General features: G+C 37.8%; 1 protein-coding gene across 1 annotated transcript; it reads left to right on the top strand.

Moving 5' to 3' along the window:
* The first annotated feature begins 14,995 nt into the window (after nt 1-14,995).
* LOC126355231 (uncharacterized) lies at nt 14,996-21,228 on the top strand. The gene is made up of 2 exons (XM_050005509.1): nt 14,996-15,086; nt 15,815-21,228. The coding sequence occupies exons 1-2, from the start codon at nt 15,050-15,052 to the stop codon at nt 16,129-16,131; spliced, it is 354 nt and encodes a 117-aa protein (XP_049861466.1). The 5' UTR covers nt 14,996-15,049; the 3' UTR covers nt 16,132-21,228.
* Nucleotides 21,229-24,099: the final 2,871 nt, after the last annotated feature.

Genomic DNA, 24,099 nt, shown 5'->3' with positions numbered 1-24,099 from the left:
ATTACCCATTGATATTCAGCCATTGCCTAGCCTTGTTGACCCATTTATTTCTTTGAAAATGCAACTTAAATAACAAGACTTTCTGTTTCAGGATTCCACTTGTTAAAAGCTTTGTGTGCTATTATCATGTACCTCCAATACACAACTTTGTAAAGTGACTAGAGCGGATATACTATCTGAAATGGTACACACGTTTTCATCCTTTTTTTTATTTTGGCACCATGTCAGATAGAAGATATATTGCTCAGCTTCCAGCTGATGGTGGTATTTTGATTCCTCTGCTTCAGTCACTCTAACTGGGTGGCAATTCTTCTGGAAAACCTGGAATTCTTGGGGAATTATGTTTTACCTGGAAAAATCAGAGAAATCTCAGGGAACTTCAGAAATTTTGTAAAATCTTAGGGAATTCTGTGTTTTTAACCTGACATTGGAGTTCAATTTTATTGAACTTTATAAATCACAAATTTTAAAATAATTAATACTTTATGTCCTAATGTGTTAATTATTTGAACATGAGCCCTTATAAATTATCAGTCTTTAAAAACTGTGGTTAAAGTACAGCTGGGAGGAAAGAAAAGTCATTATTGTTAGATGCTCAACATCCCCCGCACCTGCCCCTCCACCTTCCCCCCCCCCCCCCCCCCCCCCACTTACTATCAATTTTAAAGGAACATCTTATGACACCATATTCGTCCCCATATCTAGAGTTCTCAGGAGTTTTTTCCAAAGTCTGAGTTGCCACCCTGTCATAGATAACTAATCTTTTCTGATCATTGAACAGACTTAGACACGTAAAATTCATGTACAATGAAAAAAAATTTTATAATAAAGAGGCATATTACGGAAATTCTTATTTTGTTGGTAATACTCTGCTTGACAAAGAAACTCCGGAAAAGAAATACAGGTTGTCTGTAAACCAAAAGTTATCTATACTGTGTAAGTCTTTAATACCTTTAAAACTATAGTAGATATTAACAAATGGTTTTCAACATGTGATAAGATAACTCATAACTTTTTGTTTCCTCATTCTTACATATTAATTTTTGGATAATTTTTAGGCAGAATTTCCTTTCTCTCTTTGTACAATTCAAGATCTCCACAGTGACATGTCGTAAGACATTGCAAATGCATGCCTACAAATCCAATAGGTCTCTAAACTTGATCCAGTACAGCAGTTTCTTTACAAAACCCCACAGGAAGAAGTCTAGTGGTATGAGGTCAGGGGATCGTGGTGAACTGGACTGTCTTGTCCAACCCATCAATCCAGAAACATTTCATCTACAAATTTCTGGACATTTAGGGACCATTGTGGTGGCACCCCATCCTGCTGAAACATGACATCAGGTTCTAATTGTTCTATATCATCTTCGAAAATTTTGTTCACTTGGGTATTGGGCAACATGCTAAGCTTTCTCTTTTGAGGTCCACATTTTATCAGGTCGTCAAGGTCTGAGTTATCACATGTTGGAAACCATTTTTTAATATCTAATATATATGTAAATTTATTAAAGCATTAAATTGTGAAATAATTTATGGACATCCTGTACTTGCAGAGTGTGAATAAATCTTCAGAAGATTTTAAAACTGCAGCCAAGGAAACCAAAAGTGGTACAAGTAAACCTTCCTGAACACTGCAACCAAATCAGCGATACACATATTTAGAGCCGGTACTAAGAGTTTCTATGTGTAACTACCCCATCAAATCAAGGGGTTGTTTGTGTATTTCTGAGGTATTGCCTAGCTAGCTTCTTAAATCCAAATCCACAGTTCATTCATAGGTACTGCCAGGATGGAATGAAGAGCTAAATGCTGACTTAATATAAGCTGTACATAATCAGTTCTTATACTTATCCTTTTACTTGACATCTTCTTCTATTTTTTTAGAAGAATTTCAGAATCTGTAATATCATAAAACTGTTTTGTTCTGTATTATAGCAGGAGGTCAAAACTATAATATACAGAACATGCAAATAACTAAATTGAACTGTGCTCACCATGGCTGTGTGCATTTGAGTGCCTATGTGATTGTGCATAAATGTGTGTACTGATACTAGATAATAAAACCATAGCTTGAAAGCTAGTAAAATATTGTTTTTGTTGCATGGTTCTGTGCTTCACACATCAGTCAGCTATAGGTGATTGGTTACCTTTTCTTTATTTTATGTATTATCCATCTAGGAATTTCTATTATTATTATATATCACCAATTCAACTCTATTCTATCTCATTCCTCTTTACCTTTATTACTGTTATTTTTAATTTATCTACAGCTAATTTGTCCATCCTTTGTTGCTTATATGTCTGCACTTTCTTCTGCTCTATTGTGTCCCTACTACAAGACAGCTATATGCAAACCTGCAACTCCCACGGTTGGCCACACTTGAGGCATCTTATGCTGCAGTAGGCACTTGAAGCCAAACAATGACATGCACTTGTCCCACATGTTGGCAGATGTTCTGAAGAACAGTAATATCGATTCTTTCCCATCCACTGCAATATAGGCCAAGTCCATTGCCAGCTGAACATGCTTCCTTGGCCAGGGACCAGGAATCATTGTCGACACATCTCTGTCCTCCAGGCGCAACAGAATTACTTCTCAAGTGCTGCGCACTTTTCTGAGCTCACCAGGCGCAATATATTTGCAGCCCAAAGATTATATCCCTGGTGCTCCCACATCTGTCTAAGCACTCCAGGCACAATCACTTTACATCTATATTGTTCCCACAGCTACCTATGCCTTCCAGGCACCATCATCCCTAGTGCTCTGTATACCTACCTGTGCCGTCTGGGCACAACAGTTTCTTTCCCACTTGCTCCCACACTCGTCTGTGTCCTTCAGGCACAACTAGTGTGCTTCTCATTAGCTCCTGCAATGTTCCCTGTGGGTGCCACTATCCTATTTTCCAGGTGCTCATGCACTTCTTTCTGCCCTTCAGGTGTGGTTTTCCTATGTTCTTACCATGGTGCTCTTGCACCCTTATCAGACATCTGTATGCAGTGTCTCTCTTATTGTGTTTGGTATCTTTGCATATTCACACCTGGGCCCCCAACACTACCCTTGCAATTTGCCCAGGATCCCAATCTCTTCACATGGGTGCTACACACACGTGACACACCTTCCTCAAAACTAATGATGTAATTGACTCTCACCCTATGTCTCCCAAGAGTATCTCCTTTGTTTTCTGGGGGAGGAGAAGAGGCCCGTTCATCGCAAATGAATTCACCATCTCTTTCCTGGGGCAAAGGATACTGCATCCCTCCTACAAGACAGCAATCTGCAAACCTCCAACATGCTTGTGTCATGCAAGTGACCATGATCAGACATCATTTGCTGCAACATGCACAAGTGTCTGAAACCAAACAATGATCCACACTTGTCCCACATTTTGGTAAATGTTCTGGACAACAATATCAGTAACGACAGCAACATGGTGATTTGTTGTCCACAGTGTCTCTGGTAGCTGCCATGAGGGATGCCAATTCCTTTGCTAGCAGAGCATTCTTCCACTACCACAGTACTGTGAATGCAGGCACTATCTTCCTACGACATGTCATGTGCTTGGCAGCTGTTTGCATAGTATCTGCATGCTGCGACTGTATTTAGGCTTGTTGCTCAACCACACATCAGCAGTTTGGTTTCAGCAGTTGAACCAATTATTTCTTTGAGCTTTCTGGGCCAGGTACCACCTGCATCCACATTTCATCAGTCAGAGTCTTGCTAAGGAACCATTGTCAGACAGTAATTGTACAATGTTTATCCTCTAATTCGTACCGAACTTGGGTCACACATCAGATTTTGGGTGAGTACCAACTGTTAACTCCAAATCATTCAAGGTGAATGGACTTGAACCTTATTGTGCCTTCATCTGCCCATTACATACCCTCCTCTCCAGTAAATGCCTTCATAACACGCACTGTCCATCCTCCATTGCACAGTTTGAACATGTGCTATTGTAACAAGCCACAATGCTTATAGTGCCTTATTGCAGTTCCCTGATCTTGCTGCGACAGCCTGTTTTTCAACATATCATTCCAGTGCTGATTTGAACACTTCACTAGCAACTCATGCTACGCAACTTGACTATTAGCTGAGCGTACTTATTCATTTATAATTGCACTGTATGATTGCAAGTGTTTATTTACTGTCTCAATTTGCAATTGAACATGCCTGTTTATAAGTGCACCATCTAGACCTTATAGGATTACTTTGTTGTCCATCTGCCTGTCCAATTGTTAAGAACCCTTTTTCTCAGGAATGGTTAGACATGTCAAGTTCAAATTTATTACTCGTACTAAGGTCTATTGTCCTTTAGCAGTGTAAAAATTTTAAGTTCTAAGTCAGTGCAATCAAAAGATATGACCACTTATGTCACATTTTTTGATACTCAAAAACTCACTTATAAAACCTATGGGATATTTCCTATTGACATAGAATGGTGAAATTTGGCAAGATGCAAGGTTTCACAGTACAATTAAAGGAAAAATCTGTAATTATATAACATGGAAAAATATTTTTTTTGTCTTTTTCGTATGTCCATCTGTTTGTCTGACCATCTGTTATGACTCCTTTTTCTTTTGAACAGATTCCCATATTGTACTTAACAACCCATGGTGTTGTAAAAGCTTTAAGGTTCTGAGCCAGTATAGTCAAAAGATATTAACATTTATGTCACATATTTTGATACTTGCAAACTCAGTCATCAAAACCTATAGGGTGCTTCCAGAGGATGTAAAATCATGATATTTGGCAACAAGCAAAGTTTCACATTACAAATAAAATAAAGAAATCTGAAAATGGTTAAATTTCCATTACATCACATAATTTTTTTTCCCCATTAGAACATACATTGCATTTATCATCTGTCAAAAGCATAACAAGTGAACATTAGCACAAGAAAATATAAAATATAACTTGTGGTCATGTTTTAGTAAATAAACACAAAGTATTTTATTAAATCTTATATATTTACATAAATAAACTGAAGTTCCCTACTTTCTTCATTTTGTGTGTCTGGGCTAATCTGAGTAACTACTCTGGAGTTTTTGATACTGTCTTGGAATTCCCAACCAATGTCTTGTCAGTATCTATATCGAAAATGGGTCCTACTTGCACTTGGCCAACTTTATTTAACCATTTTTTCAGTTACTCCTTGTGGTTGTGTATATGATGAGTATATTGCTACTAGAAAAAGAGCAAGAGCTCGAAAGCTAGAGTCAATTCATTTCAAGTGGACCAGGGTCCCATACTCATCCCAATGAAATTTCATAGGAAAGTTCCACTATGTCTTGGGTGAATATGTACCAAGTTCCATCTCAATATCTCCTTTGGTTCTATTTCTAGAGCCTATTATAGATTAGGGTCGCAAGTTTGCACCAGATACATCTGTGCCAAAGTGCGAGTTTTGGATAACTTTTAATAAAGGCACTTTTAACTTTCAAAACCCTGCTTTTTTATACATCAACATCTTTTTGTGCTGAATAAAATTACATTGCTGGTTAGATTTTTAAATAGACCTGCTGACAGCTGTACTACTTCAAAAATGGCAGAAAATTCATTGTGTAACTTAGAGAGCCCATCTTCAGCCAGCCATAAATTGTAATTTTATGGATGGATTCAGTCAAGAAGTGCCATGCTGTCTTCTTGTGATGTTTCTATGATAGCTTCTGTCCTCCTCTACCACAATACATGCATATGCAAAATTGATGAAAACATTCTGGGTGCCAAATTTTGGGTATTTTTTGGGGATCCATAGACCAACTGTATGTCTTAAATAATTGTTGCCTTGCCTTATATATACAGACATGTCTGAAAGAACAGATACCATCGATGACCATGCAGCTCGTTAGAATGAAATTACAATGAAATGAACACCCTTAGCTGCTTACAGGCGTTGACATATGTCAACGGGGACAGATGATAAACCCGAGATCTCCTGCTTATATGAAAGACACTCTATCCATCTGAGCCACCGAGGACACAGAGGATAGCGCAACTTCAGGGATTTTCTCTGGCACATGTCCCGTGAAACCCACATTCTCAACGTATTGTCCCGCACTACATTCGTAGTGCCCCCGCCCATTATACTCATTACTCACGGCGCGTTGCTTACAGGCATTGACATACGTCATTGTTCCCGTTGACATGTCAATGCCTGTAAGCAGCTAAGGGTGTTCATTTCATTGTAATTTCTTTCTAACGAGCTGCATGGTCATCGATGGTGTCTGTTCTTTTGGACATAGTTAAGGATATCTGAATATTGTTTTATGCCTTACGGACTGAAAAATGCCACCCAATACTTTACTGATTCTCTACTTTTCCTGATGTCATTCTGCTATGCATTTCTGGATGACATCCTCATCTTTTCCCCTTCTGGTGACGAACATGAGAAACACCTATCACATGTGTTACGGGTCCTAACAGAGAATGGTGTCAAAATTAATCATAATAAAACTCACCTTCACCACACAAGTGTCTCTTTCCTAGGTTATATGGTTATCACCTCGGGCATTTGCCAAACTCCCGATCGTGTTTCCTTCATATCTGATCTATTGATACCTGAAACTTGGTGTGATCTTTGCAGGTTTCTAGGTATGGCAAAATTTTTCAGGAGCCATGCACCCCATGCCACCTCACTTCAAGCACCTCTCGCAGATGCTTTAGCTGACAAGAAAACTTCCGCGTCATGTAGAGTGAACTGGTCTGATGCTATGTTACAAGCTTTTGAAAATCTCATGATCACACTCTCCAATGCTGTCACATTTGCACACCCCATCGCCAAAGTGTGCATCTCTACTATCAGGATGCTAGTGATTCCTCTTTCGGTCTCATGCTTCAGCATCATATAGGCGACATCTCACAGCTTCTGCCTTTCTTCTCCAAGAAATTGTCTTGCTCCCAGTGTAAATGGTCTGCTTTTGACAGGAAGTTATACACCCGAATACTTCCAAGAAGACATTGAAGGTTGCGAGATTACTATTATTATGGAGAACCGACCCCTCATGGACGCATTACATAATCCTGCCATTGATCGTTCCCATCATTGTTTTCGACATACGGACCTCGTTTGTCAGTGCTCTGTAGATGCCTTCTATTTCAAAGCTACTGGCACTGTCATCAAGGACTACATCTCGAGAAGTAACTCCATTACTTCGCCACTTGATCTAGATGAATTGGTTCACTTACAGCAACAAGATCCCGATGGCATGCCGTGCCCCATAGTTTCTTCTGCCCTGCGATGCACAGTTTTCAGTGTCATTCGTGACTTGGCCCACCTGGGTATCACTGCCACTACTCACCTTTTTACCAAGCGTTTTGCCTGGCCAAACATCAAAAGTAACTGCCACACTGGGGTATGCGCAGGCATTATCTGCCAACATGGCAAGATCGGTCGATGTGCATTACCTCCTCACAGACACTTCGACACCCCAAAAGGAACATTTTCACATTTTCACCATGTACATGTCAACCTTATTGGATCCCTCGCTCCTTCAGAAAGTTTCAAATAACTTTGCCCTTCGTACAGAGTACGTCAAGGACTCTAATCCTCTTCCCCCTTCACCCTACTCACATTAGTCGAGTGTATTCACTCAAATATCTCACACGTTCACATGCCTCCTCCCCATGCCCACACACTCTGCACTTTTACCAACTCTGCACTTTTTCTTTCACAGCAACCACACCACCTGCAACTATGTCATGCTCATTGGTGACTCGGTTTGTACAACTTTGCAGTACCCTTATTTGGGCCCTCACAAGATACTATCATGCTCTAACAACACCTTTACTATTCTCCTCAATGGTCAGCCACAAAATGTATCCTTACACAAGCTAAAACTGGCCTGGTCAGTTGAAGACAACCATAGTGCACAACCTGCCACCCAGTGAACGTACTACAGTCGAGTGTGGTGACTCTTTGTTTGATAAAAGTGCACTGATTCTTGCATGTCCATCCAACCTCCTCCCTCACAGTGCTACGATGATCTCCCAGTGTTTTACTCAGAACAAGTGACTGTCTTGTGCTCATTTCAGCGGCTTATTTTCACCAGCACTGTCTAGTGTCACAACAGTCTCTGTCAATTTCTCATCATTCAACCCTGAAGATCTTTTGATCCAGATCTGTGATGATACCCCTCCCCGCTCCTTCAATGAAACCATTGCTGCCCCATTACCCTTCTGAAGCACTACCCTTTATCTCCTATTGCAGATGAGGCCAATGATACTGTCTACATTGGCTGCTCCATCCAGCTTACCATTACGATCTTTCTTCCAGCCCCGTCCCAAGTCTACACCCCATCCCCCCCCCCCCCCCCCCCCCCCAGTGCAGGTTATCCCCTCTACCCTCCTTTTTGTCACTGAGATCATATGCTTTCTTCACCTCCTTGTCTCTTCCAGAGCAACTGTCCACTCTCGTCTTCCCCCCACAGCGGCTACAACATGGATGGATACACCAGTTGTCAGCACATCGGGAGCTCCGTCATCCTTCCCCTATGCTCTACACTACCGGGAGGGAAGGGGGGTCAGTCTGTCTCTGTGGCTGCAGTCGATGCAATAAAGAGCAATAAAACAAATGATTATGTCGATGAAATTTCACCCAAAGGTTTTTGTAAATCCATCCATGAACAAGTTTTATTAAACATTGTTTGAGACTTTGTAGAAAACATTGTTGAATATGTTGCCAAGGCAGTGTTAGAACATTGTTTGAATCTTGCTGCATCTAGAAACAGTATACTTTAAGCTTCAATGTTTGTATGGTAAAATTTTATACACATGCCTACTTATGAATGAAATAACCCCCAGAAGGTTTTCTAAATTCATTACTGAAATTCCTTTCATGACTTTATTTAAGGCACTATTCAAAACACTGTTAAAACATTGGCAGAATGTTCCTACACAATTGTTGAAGGAATATGTATTTTCTTTGAACTATCAGTTGCTCTGTACTGTTGATCTTGTGATTAGAAAGTGTTGTGACTTGAGATAATTTGGTTTTTTGTTTGTTTTGTGATATGAACCAAGAAGTGTCTGATGCTTATTTTTTTAATTGTCGAGATGGCACTGGCTGCCGTAAGCCTTCACCATTTTATCATGATAAAGGTCAGCTTAAGCCAGTGTCATTGGGCAAAGAGCTTTTAAATTTGTGTGTAACTGAAGAAACTTTATTCATTAGAGAAATACCGAATGACGTAGTGAAGCTGTTAGAGCACTGATCTCTTATTTGTGGGTGTGGAACTGCTCGGACCTGCCATTGTGATTTGAGTTTTCCATGGTTTTCCTGGGTTGCTAAGGCAAATACTGGAATTGTTGGCCATGGCTGACTATGTGCCCTGTCCCTGTAGGCTATCTCTCATATAATCTTAAAGCATGTTATGTATGCTGTGTGCTATTTATTGACTCATTGATTGACATTGTATTACTTTCACAAATCCTATATCATTGTAAGATGATCCTTGGATAAATAAATAAATAAATAAAACTCAGATCTGGATTTGAATTTGCAGAAGATGCCCAAATTTGTTATTACGATAACATCCTGCTAATGATAAAACTTCAGTTTCCGCAAAACGCCTACTGTAGTCCATTTGGGAAAAACAAACGTAAAGTTAAGGAGGCTTTACATACAGTTGGCATTTTTCATGTTGAAAAGTTGAAACTGTTGACCAATAAAGTTTTCAAGCCTGGCCGGAAGCTTTGTCCCAGATGCAGACAAGAATTTGCTCATAAGCAGTTACAGCATCAAGATGAGCAAGAACCAATGTCTGCTGATTATATGGATGCAGTAGATGCTTATACACAGTGAATACTTCATTGAGTTCCCTTGGAGATTTGCCTTTAAAGCTTCAATGAATTAGCGAAAGGGATTCAATAGATTACATAAGCCAGAAAGCTTAGAAAGTACCAGGATTCACTACCAGCTGCTGGTGTGATCTTCACTGATGTGGAGAAACTAATGACAAAACCATGTTAGAAACATAAGGATATAGGCATTTTAATGAATGAACTGAAAATTAAAGTGCACCATTGCAACAAAGTCCAACTGATTAGGTGATTAGGCCTACATAGCAGTAAGAGAGGATGGTGAAAAAGTTCATTAACAGAAATAGTTACTACTTTGTAACTTGAAAGAAATATTCGTAGCCCATTGTAAACTACATGGCAGTGAATTGGGCACCTCAAAATGATGTGACCTCAGGCCAAAGTGGTGTATTACAGTTGGTGCTCCTGGTACACACTCAGTTTGTGTGTGTGTGTGTGTGTGTGTGTGTGTGTGTGTGTGTGTGTGTGTGTGTAATAGATCAAAATGCCAAACTGACGTTGACTGCAACACCTATCAAGGATGATGACTACAAGGAACTAATCAAAAAAAGTGTGCGCTGTTTTGAATCAAAATATTCCATGCCGCAACACTGTGAACAATGCCCAGAAATTGTGAGCAGGAGGCTTATTTCATAGGTGTTTCCAAAAAATATGGCCCAGAAGAAAAGATAGAATAGAAACAGAGGGTTCATACTAACATGGATACACTAAAGACGTATCGTGCAATTGTAAAAGAGTTTATAGAGGAAGTTCGTTTCTGTGGCACCTGAAAGAAAATCTTGCAGATTTTGAACTGACCATTCTCATGGATTTTGCTGAGAAATATTCATTTGTCATTCAATATGCTGTTCTAGGTTTTCATAGGGAGAACATCCAAGCCACATTACATCTTTTTGCAGTTTACTTTGGTGGTAAAGAACTACAGAATATAAGCGTATGTATTATCAGTATTTCTTTGTGATGATCTATTGTAGTTCATGCATTCATAATGATGCTGATTAAATATTTGAGGTTACTGTTAGGAGAAATGAAGCACATTCACTAATTTACTGAAATTTAGTGCTGTCCAATAAAAAAATTGCAAGCATTTTTTTCAACATTTGCAAAAAAATTACTTTGGTATCTTTCTTGAGTGGAATTTGTCTAAAACCAGCCTGCTCTTGCTCGTAGCATAGAACTGCAATGAAGGTGCAGCACTATAAAGACACTTTGCAAGAACTGCAATGCACCATAAAGTCAAAACATGCAGGAATGCTGTTGGATGGCATCATTCTGTTGCACAATAATGTTCACCATCTCATTGCCAATTGGACTAATGCTACGCTTCAGTGGTTTATCTTGGACACAGTGCAACAACACCCATACAGCCTCGATCTCATTGTGAGATTTTCACATCTTTGATGACCTGAAGAAAGACGACATCAGTTTCAGTCGGACAAGAAGATTAAGAGTGGGTGCGGTTGTGGGTCCATGAGTGGCCGACCACATTCTACGAATCAGTAATTGATCACCTCGTCTCCCAGTGGGATAAATACCTTAGCCCATGTGGTGATTACTTTCTACTGCAAGCATTCGCTGGGCCTGTTGTGATAGGTCTTCGGTTTTCATTTGACTGCCCCACATACATTTAAGACACTGCTAATTCCTTCACTACTTTTCTGCAGTTCCTGTCCTGTTACCACCAGAGTCCTTGTCGATCACCGTGGGTGTGTCACCCCAATACTCCAACATCCCCCATGTCCATGAACTTGCGGCCATAGAACGCTGCCAATCCTAATGTCCTGATACCAAACCCTCCAACTCTTTCTCAATTCTTCTAACCAACTACATTCTGAACCACAGTTATTTCACTTTCGAGGCCAAATCTAAAGCATTCTATCTTCCACCAGACCTTCAGAATATCCTTGTCCATCCCTATTCTAGTCCCACTCCCAAACCTGCATTCCATATGTATTGATCAATCCAGATGCAGGACCTGTCCCATACACCCATTCATCAACTCCTAACACTGTCCAAACAGTTCCTAGTCAATAAAAGCCAGGGCCACATGTGAAAGCAACCGTGTTATACACTGAAGTGCCAAAGAAACTGGTATAGGCATGCACATTCAAATTCAGAGATATGTAAACATGCAGAATATGCCACTGCAGTTGGGAACACCTGTATAAGACAACAAGTGTCTTACATAGTCGTTAGTGTACCATGAATATCAGGAATCTGGTAAAACATCAAATCTATGACATCACTGGAGCTGGAAAAAGCTCCTGCAAGAATGGGACCATTGATGACTGAAGAGAATCATTCAGTATGACTGAGGTGCAAACCTTCTGCAAATTGCTGCAGATTTCAATGCTATACAAGTACCAGCATGCAAACCATTCAACGAAACATCATTGATATGTTCTTTTGGAGCCAAAGGCCCACTCGTGTATCTCGTGTACCCTTGATGACTGCATGGTGCAACATGCATTACACACCACCTGGATCCATCAACACCAAAATTGGACTGTTGATGATTGAAAACATGTTACCTGGTTGAATGAGTCATTTCAAATTGTATTGAGCAGATGGATGTGGACAGGTATGGAGAAAACCTCATGAATCCATGGACCCTGCATGTCATCATGGGATTGTTCAAGCTGGTTGAGGCTCTGTAATGGTGTGGGGTGTGTGCAGTTGGAGTGATATGGGACCCATGATAAGTCTAGATACCACTCTGACAGGTGAAGCGTATGTAAGCATCCTGTCTGGTCACCTGTATTCATTCATGACCATTGTGCATGCCGACAGACTTCAGCAATTCCAGCAGGACAATGTGACACCTGACACGTACAGAATTGCTACAGAGTGGGTCCAGGAACACTCTTCTGAGTTTAAGCACTCCTGCTGCCCACCAAACTCTGCACACATGTACATTATTGACCATATCTGAGATTCCTTGCAACATACTGTTCAGTAGAGTTCCCCACCCCCTCGTACTCTTACGGATTTATCGACAGACTTGCAGGATTCTTGGTGTCAGTTCCTTCCAGCACCTCTTCAGACATTAGTTGTGTCAATGCCATTTCATATTGCAGCACTTCTGCATGCTCATGGGGAACCTATGTGATATTAGGCAGGCATACCAAAACTGTCTTTGAACATCTAGTCATATCATAATTAATAATTCTTCAAGCCTCTCATTTGAATTGTAACAAAAGCTTGTGATGCACAGACAGGAGAAATGATGCTGCTGTTTGATGAAGCTATAATATCTACAACATATAATTGTGCCCACAAAATAACTGGAAGACCTCGGACATGTCATGAAGGATTAGGAACATTGAGAGTGCACTATTTACCTGTTGGTTAATTAGCTATGATAAACATCAGTGCATGGAATGTTTCGTATGCATAACAGGAAAAGTAGCAAGTAGTTTTCATGGTAACTGAAGATGTAAAATTTGATATCTCTTAAAGATACTTGTAATGTAATGGTAAAATGAGTCAACAAAGAATAGCAAACTCTTGGAGAATGAGGTTGTTTTCTGAATAGCCTCCTTGCCTGAAATGGTTTTTAGTGTCTTTCTCTTATGGGTGTAATACTTAAATCACAACTGATATCATTTTAATTATCTTTCATATGTGTGAGATATTTCTACAATCTGACATGTCAATGAAAAAGGTACAGATTAAAATTTGCTCATTTAATTCAAAATATTATAGTTTAAGTGCACATGCAGCATCCTGTGTTACACAAGTCAGTATAGTTGCCCAGACAAGTGTATCGCCAAGTTCATTAGAGATCCAAGAAGATAGAAATACTTCTCTGTTCAGTACAAATTGTAGGACATTTAGTTGGTTGTGCCGTACAAAAGTACACTCACCAGCAGAATAGTGGTTTCTTTGTTTTCCAAGAGGAGGCTGAGTGGAACTGTAACATATAAGATATTAGTTAACTTTATTACAATACAGACATGATGATTTACTTAACTTTGTACAATCTATTTCCACAAGAATTTGCTGAGTATTTACAACTGCCTCTGAATATGAGCAGTATATGCTCAGCAAATTCTTGTGGAAATAGATTGTACAAAGTTAAGTAAATCATCATGTCTGTATTGTAAAGTTAACTAATATCTTATGGCACGAATATTAAAGTATCACTTGATACAGACAATTTTGCAAGCCTCTTCACATGAAGAATAACTGACGTAATGTCCACGTTAAGTTCTACCTAAGATGTTTAATGCACTGGTGGCATTTCTAAGCCGATGCTATCATCTTGACTGTTGATGGTGAACTGGGCCGAGCATTCCTCTGCTCAATCGAAAGAAGACCATAGATTGTGGTGGTATAACACCAGGAGAAAGGATGATCTTCACTATGCAGGGTTAAATCTGACTTTGGCACAGAAGGGGGTAAATTATGCTGCCACAAACGTCTTTGGTCACCTACCAAACAGCATCAAAAGCCTGACAGGTAGTCAACCAACATTTAAAAATAAATTAAAAAAATTTCTAGATAACGACTCCTTCTACTCATTGGCTGAATTTTTAGATATAAATTAAGGGAGGGAAAAAAACTAACTTAAGCATTAGTGTCATGCAATATTTTGTGTAATGTAATATCTTGTACAGACATCTTTCATTAACCTGACACATTCCACATCATTACGAAGTGTCGTATTCATGATCTATGGAACAAGTATTAATCTAATCTAACAAAGCTGTAGGAGATATGACTGCGTAAATGTTTCTTATTTCATTTGTTGGTGTGTCATGCAGTGACTATACTCTTCTGTGGTTTCATTGTGTGGTGCCAACCTCGCTTTGGCTACCTGTTCTTCGGACGACACCACACATTTAAGGAAGGGAAAGAGGGAGGGAGAGGAGGAGGAAGACGAGATGACTCCTAAACTTGACCATGTTTCGCTTATAACTGTACAGAAGTATTTATGTACACGATATCTCATCATAACATCCAAGTACAAGGCTTTGGTTTCTAATAAACATCTAATACAGAATTGGTTTTCAAGTTTTTTTTTTTTTATTTTAAAGGAATAATACAAGCCTACAATTTTTAATGTAAGGATTTTAAGTGCTTTATTTTTTGTGTGTTGTTGCTACGGAAAATGTGAACAACGTGTATCTCAATGAAGAATCCAATGCTACAGTGAAATTGTTATGGTTCACCATGCCACTATCATCATTTCTTTTATTCACAATTCATTGGACTAAATAGTAATTTACAGTTATGGTGCAGTTTCTTTTAGGAGAAAAACAGTTTCTTAGTAAGTATCCAGAGAATGTGTCAGCTGATAATGTGAATTGATGTTTGTTTACACTGTAGTTGTAATGTCCTACAGCTCTGTACTTTATACTCTATGCAAGACACATTGAACAACGCTGGAACGTCATTAAATTATTTTTCTTAGACTTTAATATATTCACTATTTGTATATCCTTTCTTGTTCTTACTTTTTTTCCTCCATTTCCCTTGTGCTTATAATATATTTATTTCCACCTTTAGTAGTAGTATAAATTCACAGTTACAATATGTTTCTGTTGTGATCAATGTTAAGTTCTATAACAGACAACCTTTTAGTATGAGATACAAATGCCACTAACAAGAACATGTTTAGCACGAGCCATTTACTGGTCCACTCCCAATGAGATATGTGGAACCATGTTGCTCCACTCATGCAGTGTGAAGCAGAAACAAATTAACAATTTTGTAATTACTTCCATATCATAGTTCACAGAATATATTTTATAAACAAATACTTAACTTACTTTGCTCAGCTGGCAAGGACAGCAGTGTAACGAAAATTCTTTTAAACTACAATATTTGTGTGAATAACACCAACAAAAATATCTTACAGAATTATAGCATGTCCCTGTGTATCACTAGAAGTTAATTTTTTGATTTCCCATTGAGTTAAGAAATTTCTTTTATACCTTTTCTGATGTTTCACATTTGTTCTTAATTCTAATTTATCTTTTCTTTAAATACTTGTAGGTTCCGCACAAATACACCTAAATGACAGGAGCTTTCGTTCACATCCAGGAAGGTGGTCTTCTGCATTTGTGGATGTTGCTGGGAGACGACAACGATCAGTTTTATTGAAAGACTTAGATTTTGAAGCAGCAAAACTTCTTTATCAAGATAGCAATCGAAAAGGAGCAGGATTGTATCCCTGCAGGGGGTGTGGAAAAGTGTATCGTTGGTATCAAAATCTTTCCGTACATCAAAAACTAGAATGTGGCAAAGAGCCACAGTTTCATTGTCCATACTGCATAGTCAGGACAACCAACTCAGAAGAGCAGCTTGATTAGGCATATCAGACAAAGGCACTCAGAGAGTCAACAACAAATGATCAATAGTGACAATGAGTTCTCCTAGAATTTCATAGATGTATCCTCAAAAATGAATATTTCTTTGATTGATTTTCCTTTAAATGACTTCTATTGCTTATAGCATTATGGCTGAAATTGTACAACAGTTACCCCACAAACCAGATAAGAAAGAAAATTTCATATTATCTTACCATGTAAACATTTACAGAGCGGCATAGGTTAAAAAATTATTCAAACCAATTTTGTCCCTTAGAATGCAGTGACTGTAAGGAGAAGTATTTATATGATAAATGAAAAGTACCAGTTTGCTTTTGTGCTACAATATTACTTTAATTGTGTTAACCGGTTTTCGGCTTATAAGGCCTTCTTCATTCATTTACTGAGTATTGTCACCAAAGAAGTTATAATGTTTGTGAACAACATTAGAAGAGAAATAACACATCTAGACTGATGCAAAAACATGCTGTAAGTAACATCTTTGACAGTTTGGTGGTAATGTAATGAAGAAGTAAAATATTGAACAGTAAATAAATAAAAATGGAGTAGATAGGAAAAACTTTAACACAAAATAGGAATAGCATGTCTGTGTAACAATTTCTATTAGTAAACAAAACTAATAAAATAAAATAAAATCAGTATTTGACAAGGCTACATCAGGCAGTATAAAACATGGAGAATGATACACAAACCAATGAAAACAAGAAACAATTATCAATTTAACTACAGAATACATAAGGAACTTAAGCAATATCAATAAGATAAACAGAAATAAATAAATGCAAGAAAATAGAGGCATTTGAGGGAACATACCATAAATGCAATCTTTGAGAGTGTTGTGTTACTGCATTTCAGCATTAACATTATATTCAAAACTGCAGCTATATAATAGTTTGCATTAAATAAATGAACCAAGTAAAACATAAACAATATTTGATGAGACAACTACAAGAGATGTTTAACATGGACAGTACTACAAGTACCAGTTAACAGAGAGCCTTAATAATTAAAACTACAGTCTATATGGAATACATAGATAATTTCAATAAAACAAAAGAACTTAACGAATACAGGAAAATGGGAATATATAGGAACAGACAGTGTGGGAAGTAATGAACAACAGAGAAGATGTTATGCAGAGAAGATGTTATGAAGTTCAGGAGAGAGGGGGTATTGAGCTGTGTCTGGTCACTTAGGATTAAATCTGGACTGTGAGCAAGATGTTTGTTAATTTACAGGGCTCCCAGCAGATTGAGTTTCTGGCCTTTGTGAAGTGAATTACATAGGACACTGGCTGGTAGTTGTTATCCTCACTCAGTAAATGCTGAGGAAATGCAGAGTCAGGATTCTGCAACATCCAGCCTAGTTGCTATGTCTCTACCTGACTGATTGATTTAAAATTTGTCACAATCAGAACAGGTGATTTTGTATAGCCCATTATTGGCTAATAACTGGATCTTATCTTTGCTATTAAAAATACACTGAACTGTTGTGCTCTTACCATAGTAGGAAAGCCTATACTTGCAAGCTTGTAGCGCTTTGGCCACAATCTGTGATACCTCACCTAGATATGGTAGTGTACACCATTCTCTTATAATCTTCAACAACAGCAACAACAGTGCTCTTCTTAATTTGCATAATAATATTCCTACTATTTACTTATGTATTTGGATTTCTCTTTTCAAATCAGTAATATACCATAATAACTTAAGCTTTTCACATGTAACCTTTTCAGAATACGTACACATTTTACTGATATTGTAAAGATTAGGAAAAGAAAAGTTATAGATCCTGTGTTTAGATCAGAGTTATCACTCATTCTGTGGCTGGTTACATACATTTTTCACAATTGGTTTTGTGTACCACTGTGGAAAAATTGAAAGAATTACTTTCATTAATAGTAATTTCTACTTTTTTAATATTTGTGAGATTATAGTAAATTGTAAATTAAATGTTTCTCCTGCTGATACAATAGTTCCAGTTTTATATGTTGTAACAGACTATACTCACTCTGTTATTTATCCAAACACATTTCATTCAATTGTTTCAATTATTTTCAGTGATGTTTTGCAAAACACGAACTTACTTCCTTCTTATCCTTTGTGGCTCTCTAAGTCAGCTTATCCTTCTGAACAGTGATTATAATTCACGTGGGAAAATCAGAGGCTATTTAATCCAGTCCTTATTCTTGTTTGGAAGGCTTGAGTTAAGATAGTGCTGAGTCTGTGTATAGTCTATTGCAAAATAAAAGTATTATATGATTGTATTACAATGAAGCTGTAGATATGTAAAGGAGATAACATAAGGAACTGGCTATGGGTCTGAATTTCTGTAACTGTTTACCCCAGGAAAATTTACAGATTAACATATGATTAATGTAATGTTGACTAGGGTGTTTAGAATTCATTTCAGCCACTACCTGCACTCCTCTTTCTGTTTATGCAACATGGCTATTTACCTCCTTAGATGGTTAATCTATTTATGTGATCTTATTATAAGATGGAAGCAGTAGAATTGTTGCTCAGCTTATACTGAGTACCAGTTCTCAGAATTTATCTACCAATATTTTGTGAGAACGTCATGTTTCTTCTACTAATTCTTGGTCAAATTCCCTGAGTATCTCTGTCATACTTTTATACGGGCTATATTATTCTATTAAATCTTACCAGTGTATCTCTGAATTTCTTTGGTGTCTTCAATCAAAGTAACGTAATACAGACCACAACCATTCAAGCAATATTTTATAATAGATAACACATAAGTCTTGTAAGCAACTTCCTTCACAGATACACTGCAGTTTCTCAATGTTATAATTTGATACTCATAGGTACTTTGTATTGTTCATATACATTACTTTGTATTTCTATTAAAAATAAAGATTCCAAGACTTACCAAGCGGGAAAGAGCCGGTAGATAGGTACAATAAATAAAACGCACAAACACACACACAGAATTTTGAGCTTTCGCAACCGGCGGCTGCTTCGTCAGGAAAGAGGGAAGGAAAAGGAAAGATGAAAGGATGTGGGTTTTAAGGGAGAGGGTAAGGAGTCATCCCAATCCCGGGAGCGGAAAGACTTACCTTAGGGGGAAAAAAGGATAGGTATATACTCGCGCGCACACACACACACACACACACACACACACACACACACACACACACACACACACACACACACACGTATCCATCCATACATACACAGATACAAGCAGACATTGATTCCAAATGTTGTATTTTGTGATGAGAAGTAATGATACTAATGGTAACAGGCTGGTGATTCTTCTATCGGGCAGAATAACACACAGCAGTCTCTCTGCTAGTTTGTGTATGCAGATAATTCACTATGTACCTTTGCTGGCAGGCAGATGTCATAGCTAACATAAGTTGAAGTTACTCTGATGTGAGGCCAGCTGTCAGATGATGCTGAAACTAAAATTACCCTGATTAATAGGTTACTTTGGATCTGGAGACTATTTCAGTAAGTTGTGCTGAAAAATGCAGTGCTGCGCAGTGATTCACTTTGGGCTTTTAGATTGGAAAACGTGACAAGGTAAAAGTGAAATTGAATGCACCATAGGGACACTTTGCCATCGATCACAGCAATTAAATTGTGGACCAATAAGTTTAAACACTGTCAGAAACCTGCTTTTCTTATAACCTTCTGGAATACCCCTGAGGTACGGCTACCAAAGAAACAATTGAATGAACAATAAAAACAAAACAAAAAACATGGTATGAGTGTTGCAGATCCTCACATGAAACTGTGTGGAGTAGCAGAGGCTATAGGTATGTAAAGGTGTATCAGTAGGAATCCAGTTAATGTTTATGTGATATGTTGACGATGAGAAAATTGTCAGCAACGTGGTTCCCATCATTCTTGACAGTGGATAGGTGCAGCTTTCAGTTTTGACACAGTGTTTGAGGAATTTAAGTGAAATCTGAAAAACTTTTTTGTGGAGTTGTTACCATCAATAAAACCTGGGTTCATCATTATACCACAGAAACTATCTAACATCCAAAACGGCTTTTTTTGGTGAATGTGCTCCAAAGTAGGTGAAGATGTCTCATTGGGATGCGAGGGGCAACCTATTCACAGACATCTTAGAAAAGTGACAAATGGACAGTACTACAGTGACATATTGCACTAGTTTGTCGAGAAATTGAAGAAAATATGACGCTGTTTAGTGCTGTTTCAAACTACAATGTGCTAACACATTCGTCTGGAGTTGTTGCTGTGAAGCTGCTTGAATTGCATTATGAATTAAAGTCCCCCCAACACACACACAAAACTGTGCACCTGACCTGGCTCTGCAACTTTTTCTTGTTGCCAAACACACTAGCTCACAGGCATGGAATTCTGGGCAAGTGAAGATGTCATCATTGTCAAGATGAGGTATTTTGTAGAGAGCTTAATAATTTTTATGTTTTTGGAGGGGCTAAAAAAATGACTAGAGCACTGTGAAAAGTGTGTATCACTAAAAGGGGACTGTCCTGAAAAATAAACAGCTTGTATTTAAAAATTTATCTTTAGACATAATGTGGATACTTATTGAAGTGAACCCATATGTGGCAGTGATTTGTATTGCAACATGTTGAAGATTGACCTGAATTGAATGTATCCTTGAGGTTGAAGTTACCGATTTGTGCTTCCCTGAAACACCTAGATATTGTATAATATCAGTGGAAAAATATCCTAAAAACACTGATCCACTATCACCTTCAAGTTAAATTGTGTAACAAAATTCTTTTCCTTTTTCTTTCTGCCCCCGTGGCATCTACTGATGCAAAATGTTCATCAAGTGTTAAAAATATGTATTGGGCTCTAGCTGTTACCTTTGGTGTACTGTATATGTGGACAGAAGCATCTTATGACTTGCCCACCTGGTGCACCACTTTGCAAGAATTTCTAGTGCTCTTGGTGTATTAGCTCCTAAGACATGTGAGGTTTGATATGACTCTGTAAAAGATTTTGTGTACCTAATAAATATAGTGATCCATTGGTGGTGCCAACATAGCTGCCTGGTTTTTCACATCATACAAACCAAATATCGTAGCTGCCAAAACAGCTAAAAAGAACAATGGAAAAAGTAGTGATAGATACATAAATTTAAAAATATTCTTTGCCCAGTTTTGAATTTTTTTAGAAACTTTACTTTTGCATTGAAAAAATTGAAGACATATTTATCAGCTTATAATGATGATGATGGAACACTGAGCCCTGGAAGATATGCTCTGGAGCTGACTTCCAGCCAGTGTCTCAGAAATAAATTGCTCATATATTGTTGTTGCCACAACTTCATGATGCCCTTACTCTGAAGCATCTTAATTTATTTTCTAGTTTTCTAGGCATTATTCATAGTAGACCTCTCAGGAGATCTAAGTCACTGACAATGTTATTTTCAACATTATCCACTACTTCACAGAGCCAGCTGAAAGATACCCATTTATTAAAATTGCGTACCTGTGTACCTGTAAGACTAGTGGTGCATCAGGCAGTTGCCAAAATAAATCCAATATTAACTATTGCTGCTCTGAACATACTCTTTAGAACTTACCAGGCACCAGTGGAAGATCATAGCAGATATTGCCTTTATATTACTTAAAACTAACCTAAGGAAATTGAAGAGAGGAAATACGTTGCAGCAGTTGATCCATAGTTACAGCTCTCAGATTTGTTCTCACTGTCTGTCTATGTAGAAGGTTTTGCAGCCCCCTGGCCCTTTGTCACATTAACATTCTTCTCAGTTTCGTATTTTTTTACACTTTTAACTTGGTGTCAGAAATGTACTTCAAGTGAGGGCAATGATTTTATACTCCAGTAAATGTGTTGTTTTCCATTATAATTATGCTATAATAAAGAAAAACAGGTGACACTATGTTGAAGCATAGGTGGCTTCATCCTATACAGGGGTGTCCTAACACAGAAAATGCTCAGTGTTTCTATGCAGCTTGCATCGCTTGATGTGAGACCTTTACAAAGAGGCTTTGGGACACTACACTACCAATGTAGGCCCTTTGCTCCTCTGCCTGCCCTGGTATTTTGGGCATTGAAAACTGGTCACTAATTAAAAGCCTGAGAGTCTCCACTTTGCCAGTTAAACTGGTTTTCTTTGGGAGGATACCAATTTAAAATTATAAGCCTCATATTCTAATCAAACTATTTGAAAATTTGATGTATTAAAACTTTTGTTAAAAAATAACACAAATTGTTTGGTCACAAGGTAATTAGATATGCAAGCTTGATACAGATACTGCAGTGTAATCAGTGCACTGCCAGATTAGATTTTAGAAACTACAAAATTCTGCTGTATTCTCTGTCTGAAGAGTAGTCTTAAATAGAAACCGATTGATATCTGAACCACATTTCCAGATGGTAATTGTGATGTATAACTTTGTCATCTTATTTTATTGTTCATCAGCTATTACTAGATAGTCAAAATGAAGAGTCATAATAATACTAAATAAACAAAAAGAACTATCTCTGTAAATTATTTTCTTGTTTGACATGCATGGTATAAATTCTTCAGTTTTGAAGAAATTTTGGCATTTTGTTGTCCTTTTCTGTCAAAATCCTACAGTACATTTACTATCATGAAATGCCACCCACAAACAAGCATATTTTGTGTCATGAAGAAGTACTGAAATTTGAACATGCTAGGAAAAGTGACCTACAACCTATAAACCAATACAAAAAAACTCATAATTTGTTGTTTAGTTCTTTGTTGCATTTCATGAATCATCACAAGTGCTTTTGGGCCACGAATACAATCGCATGCATATAATAATAATAATAATAATTTTGTTCAGTTCAGTGGCCTGGTGCAAGTCATTCAAGTGGACACCCCTTTGGTGACTTGCATGCCCCTAACCTACCCCAACTATCCAACCAGAGAAAGGGGCTTACAATTTAATAGGGAATCCAAACCAAATGCAATTTCTGGTGAGTCCTCACATTGTTGTGAGGTGAAGGCTAGGTGAAAATGCAAACTGAAGGATCCATTTTCCTACTGAGATTCAGTCCCTTGCCTTCTCGATTTCCAAGCATATGTTTTACCACTAGACTACCAGGTTCAATATATCACACAAATGTCTTTCATTCTTATCCCATCCAGTAAGTCTCCCCTGACTCAGGGTTCTAGGTGACTATTCCGAACTCTATCCCTTTTCCTAAATGTCTCTGGCCCTTTTCCTGCACCCCTCGTCCTTTGCCTTCAATCCCTCTGCCAGAAGGAGCCACTGGCTCCAAAAGCTTGCATATGTAAAATCTTTTTTCATACGTGTGTTCTCCTTCTACAGCTTGGTGAGTAGATTTTTTATCTATACAATTAAATTATATTGTCAAAAATTGATTATTTTTGCTGTTATAAATGTAAAATTGTGAAAGTTCTCTGAATCTCTGAAATCCCTGATCATTTTTATTAATTCAGATAGTTTCTTCCATAATCCATTTTCACAATATGTCATATTGTGGAACTTTTCAACCTTTTTTTAAATGTTCAAATCATAGAAAGTCATTCTGCATAGTATATTAGTAAAAAACTAACACTATACAGCTTAATGTTATTCACACTAATACCAGATAAATTTAATCAAGTAATTTATAAAGTAAGCTGCTATTTTGAAAAAAAGCTTCTGTCTCCTCTGTTATCATAAATAGCTGCTGTTTAGCTTCTATTGATTGCTTAGTGTCTATTTGTTTATTTACAATGGCAATTTTCTAAGAAAGTAGTTACCTGCATCTGCAAATACAGAGCTCTGTTTACAGTACTTATTACATGTTGTGCAGCTTTGTAACTAAGATTTCTAATTGTGATAAAGCTACAGAACTTTTCAGTCATTGAATCCAGGTACTCAGATAATTTGTAGAACTAATTGCTAATGAGCTTCCCAGCTTTGGAACTAATATTTCCATGACCAGGCAGAAGAAATGGATAGTTTAGGAAACATTAAAA

Source organism: Schistocerca gregaria, chromosome 3 (assembly GCF_023897955.1).
Source record: "Schistocerca gregaria isolate iqSchGreg1 chromosome 3, iqSchGreg1.2, whole genome shotgun sequence".
NCBI lineage: Eukaryota > Metazoa > Arthropoda > Insecta > Orthoptera > Acrididae > Schistocerca > Schistocerca gregaria.
The sequence above is the reverse complement of the archived record's forward strand: the minus strand, read 5'-3'. Positions and strand labels throughout refer to the sequence as shown.

Excerpts from the sequence above, each read along its gene's own strand:
- LOC126355231 (XM_050005509.1), top strand. The coding sequence starts at position 15,050 with ATGGTGCAGTTTCTTTTAGGAGAAAAACAGTTTCTTA. Across the intron at positions 15,087-15,814 it reads AGGAGAAAAACAGTTTCTTA|GTTCCGCACAAATACACCTA; the intron begins GTAAGTATCCAG and ends AAATACTTGTAG.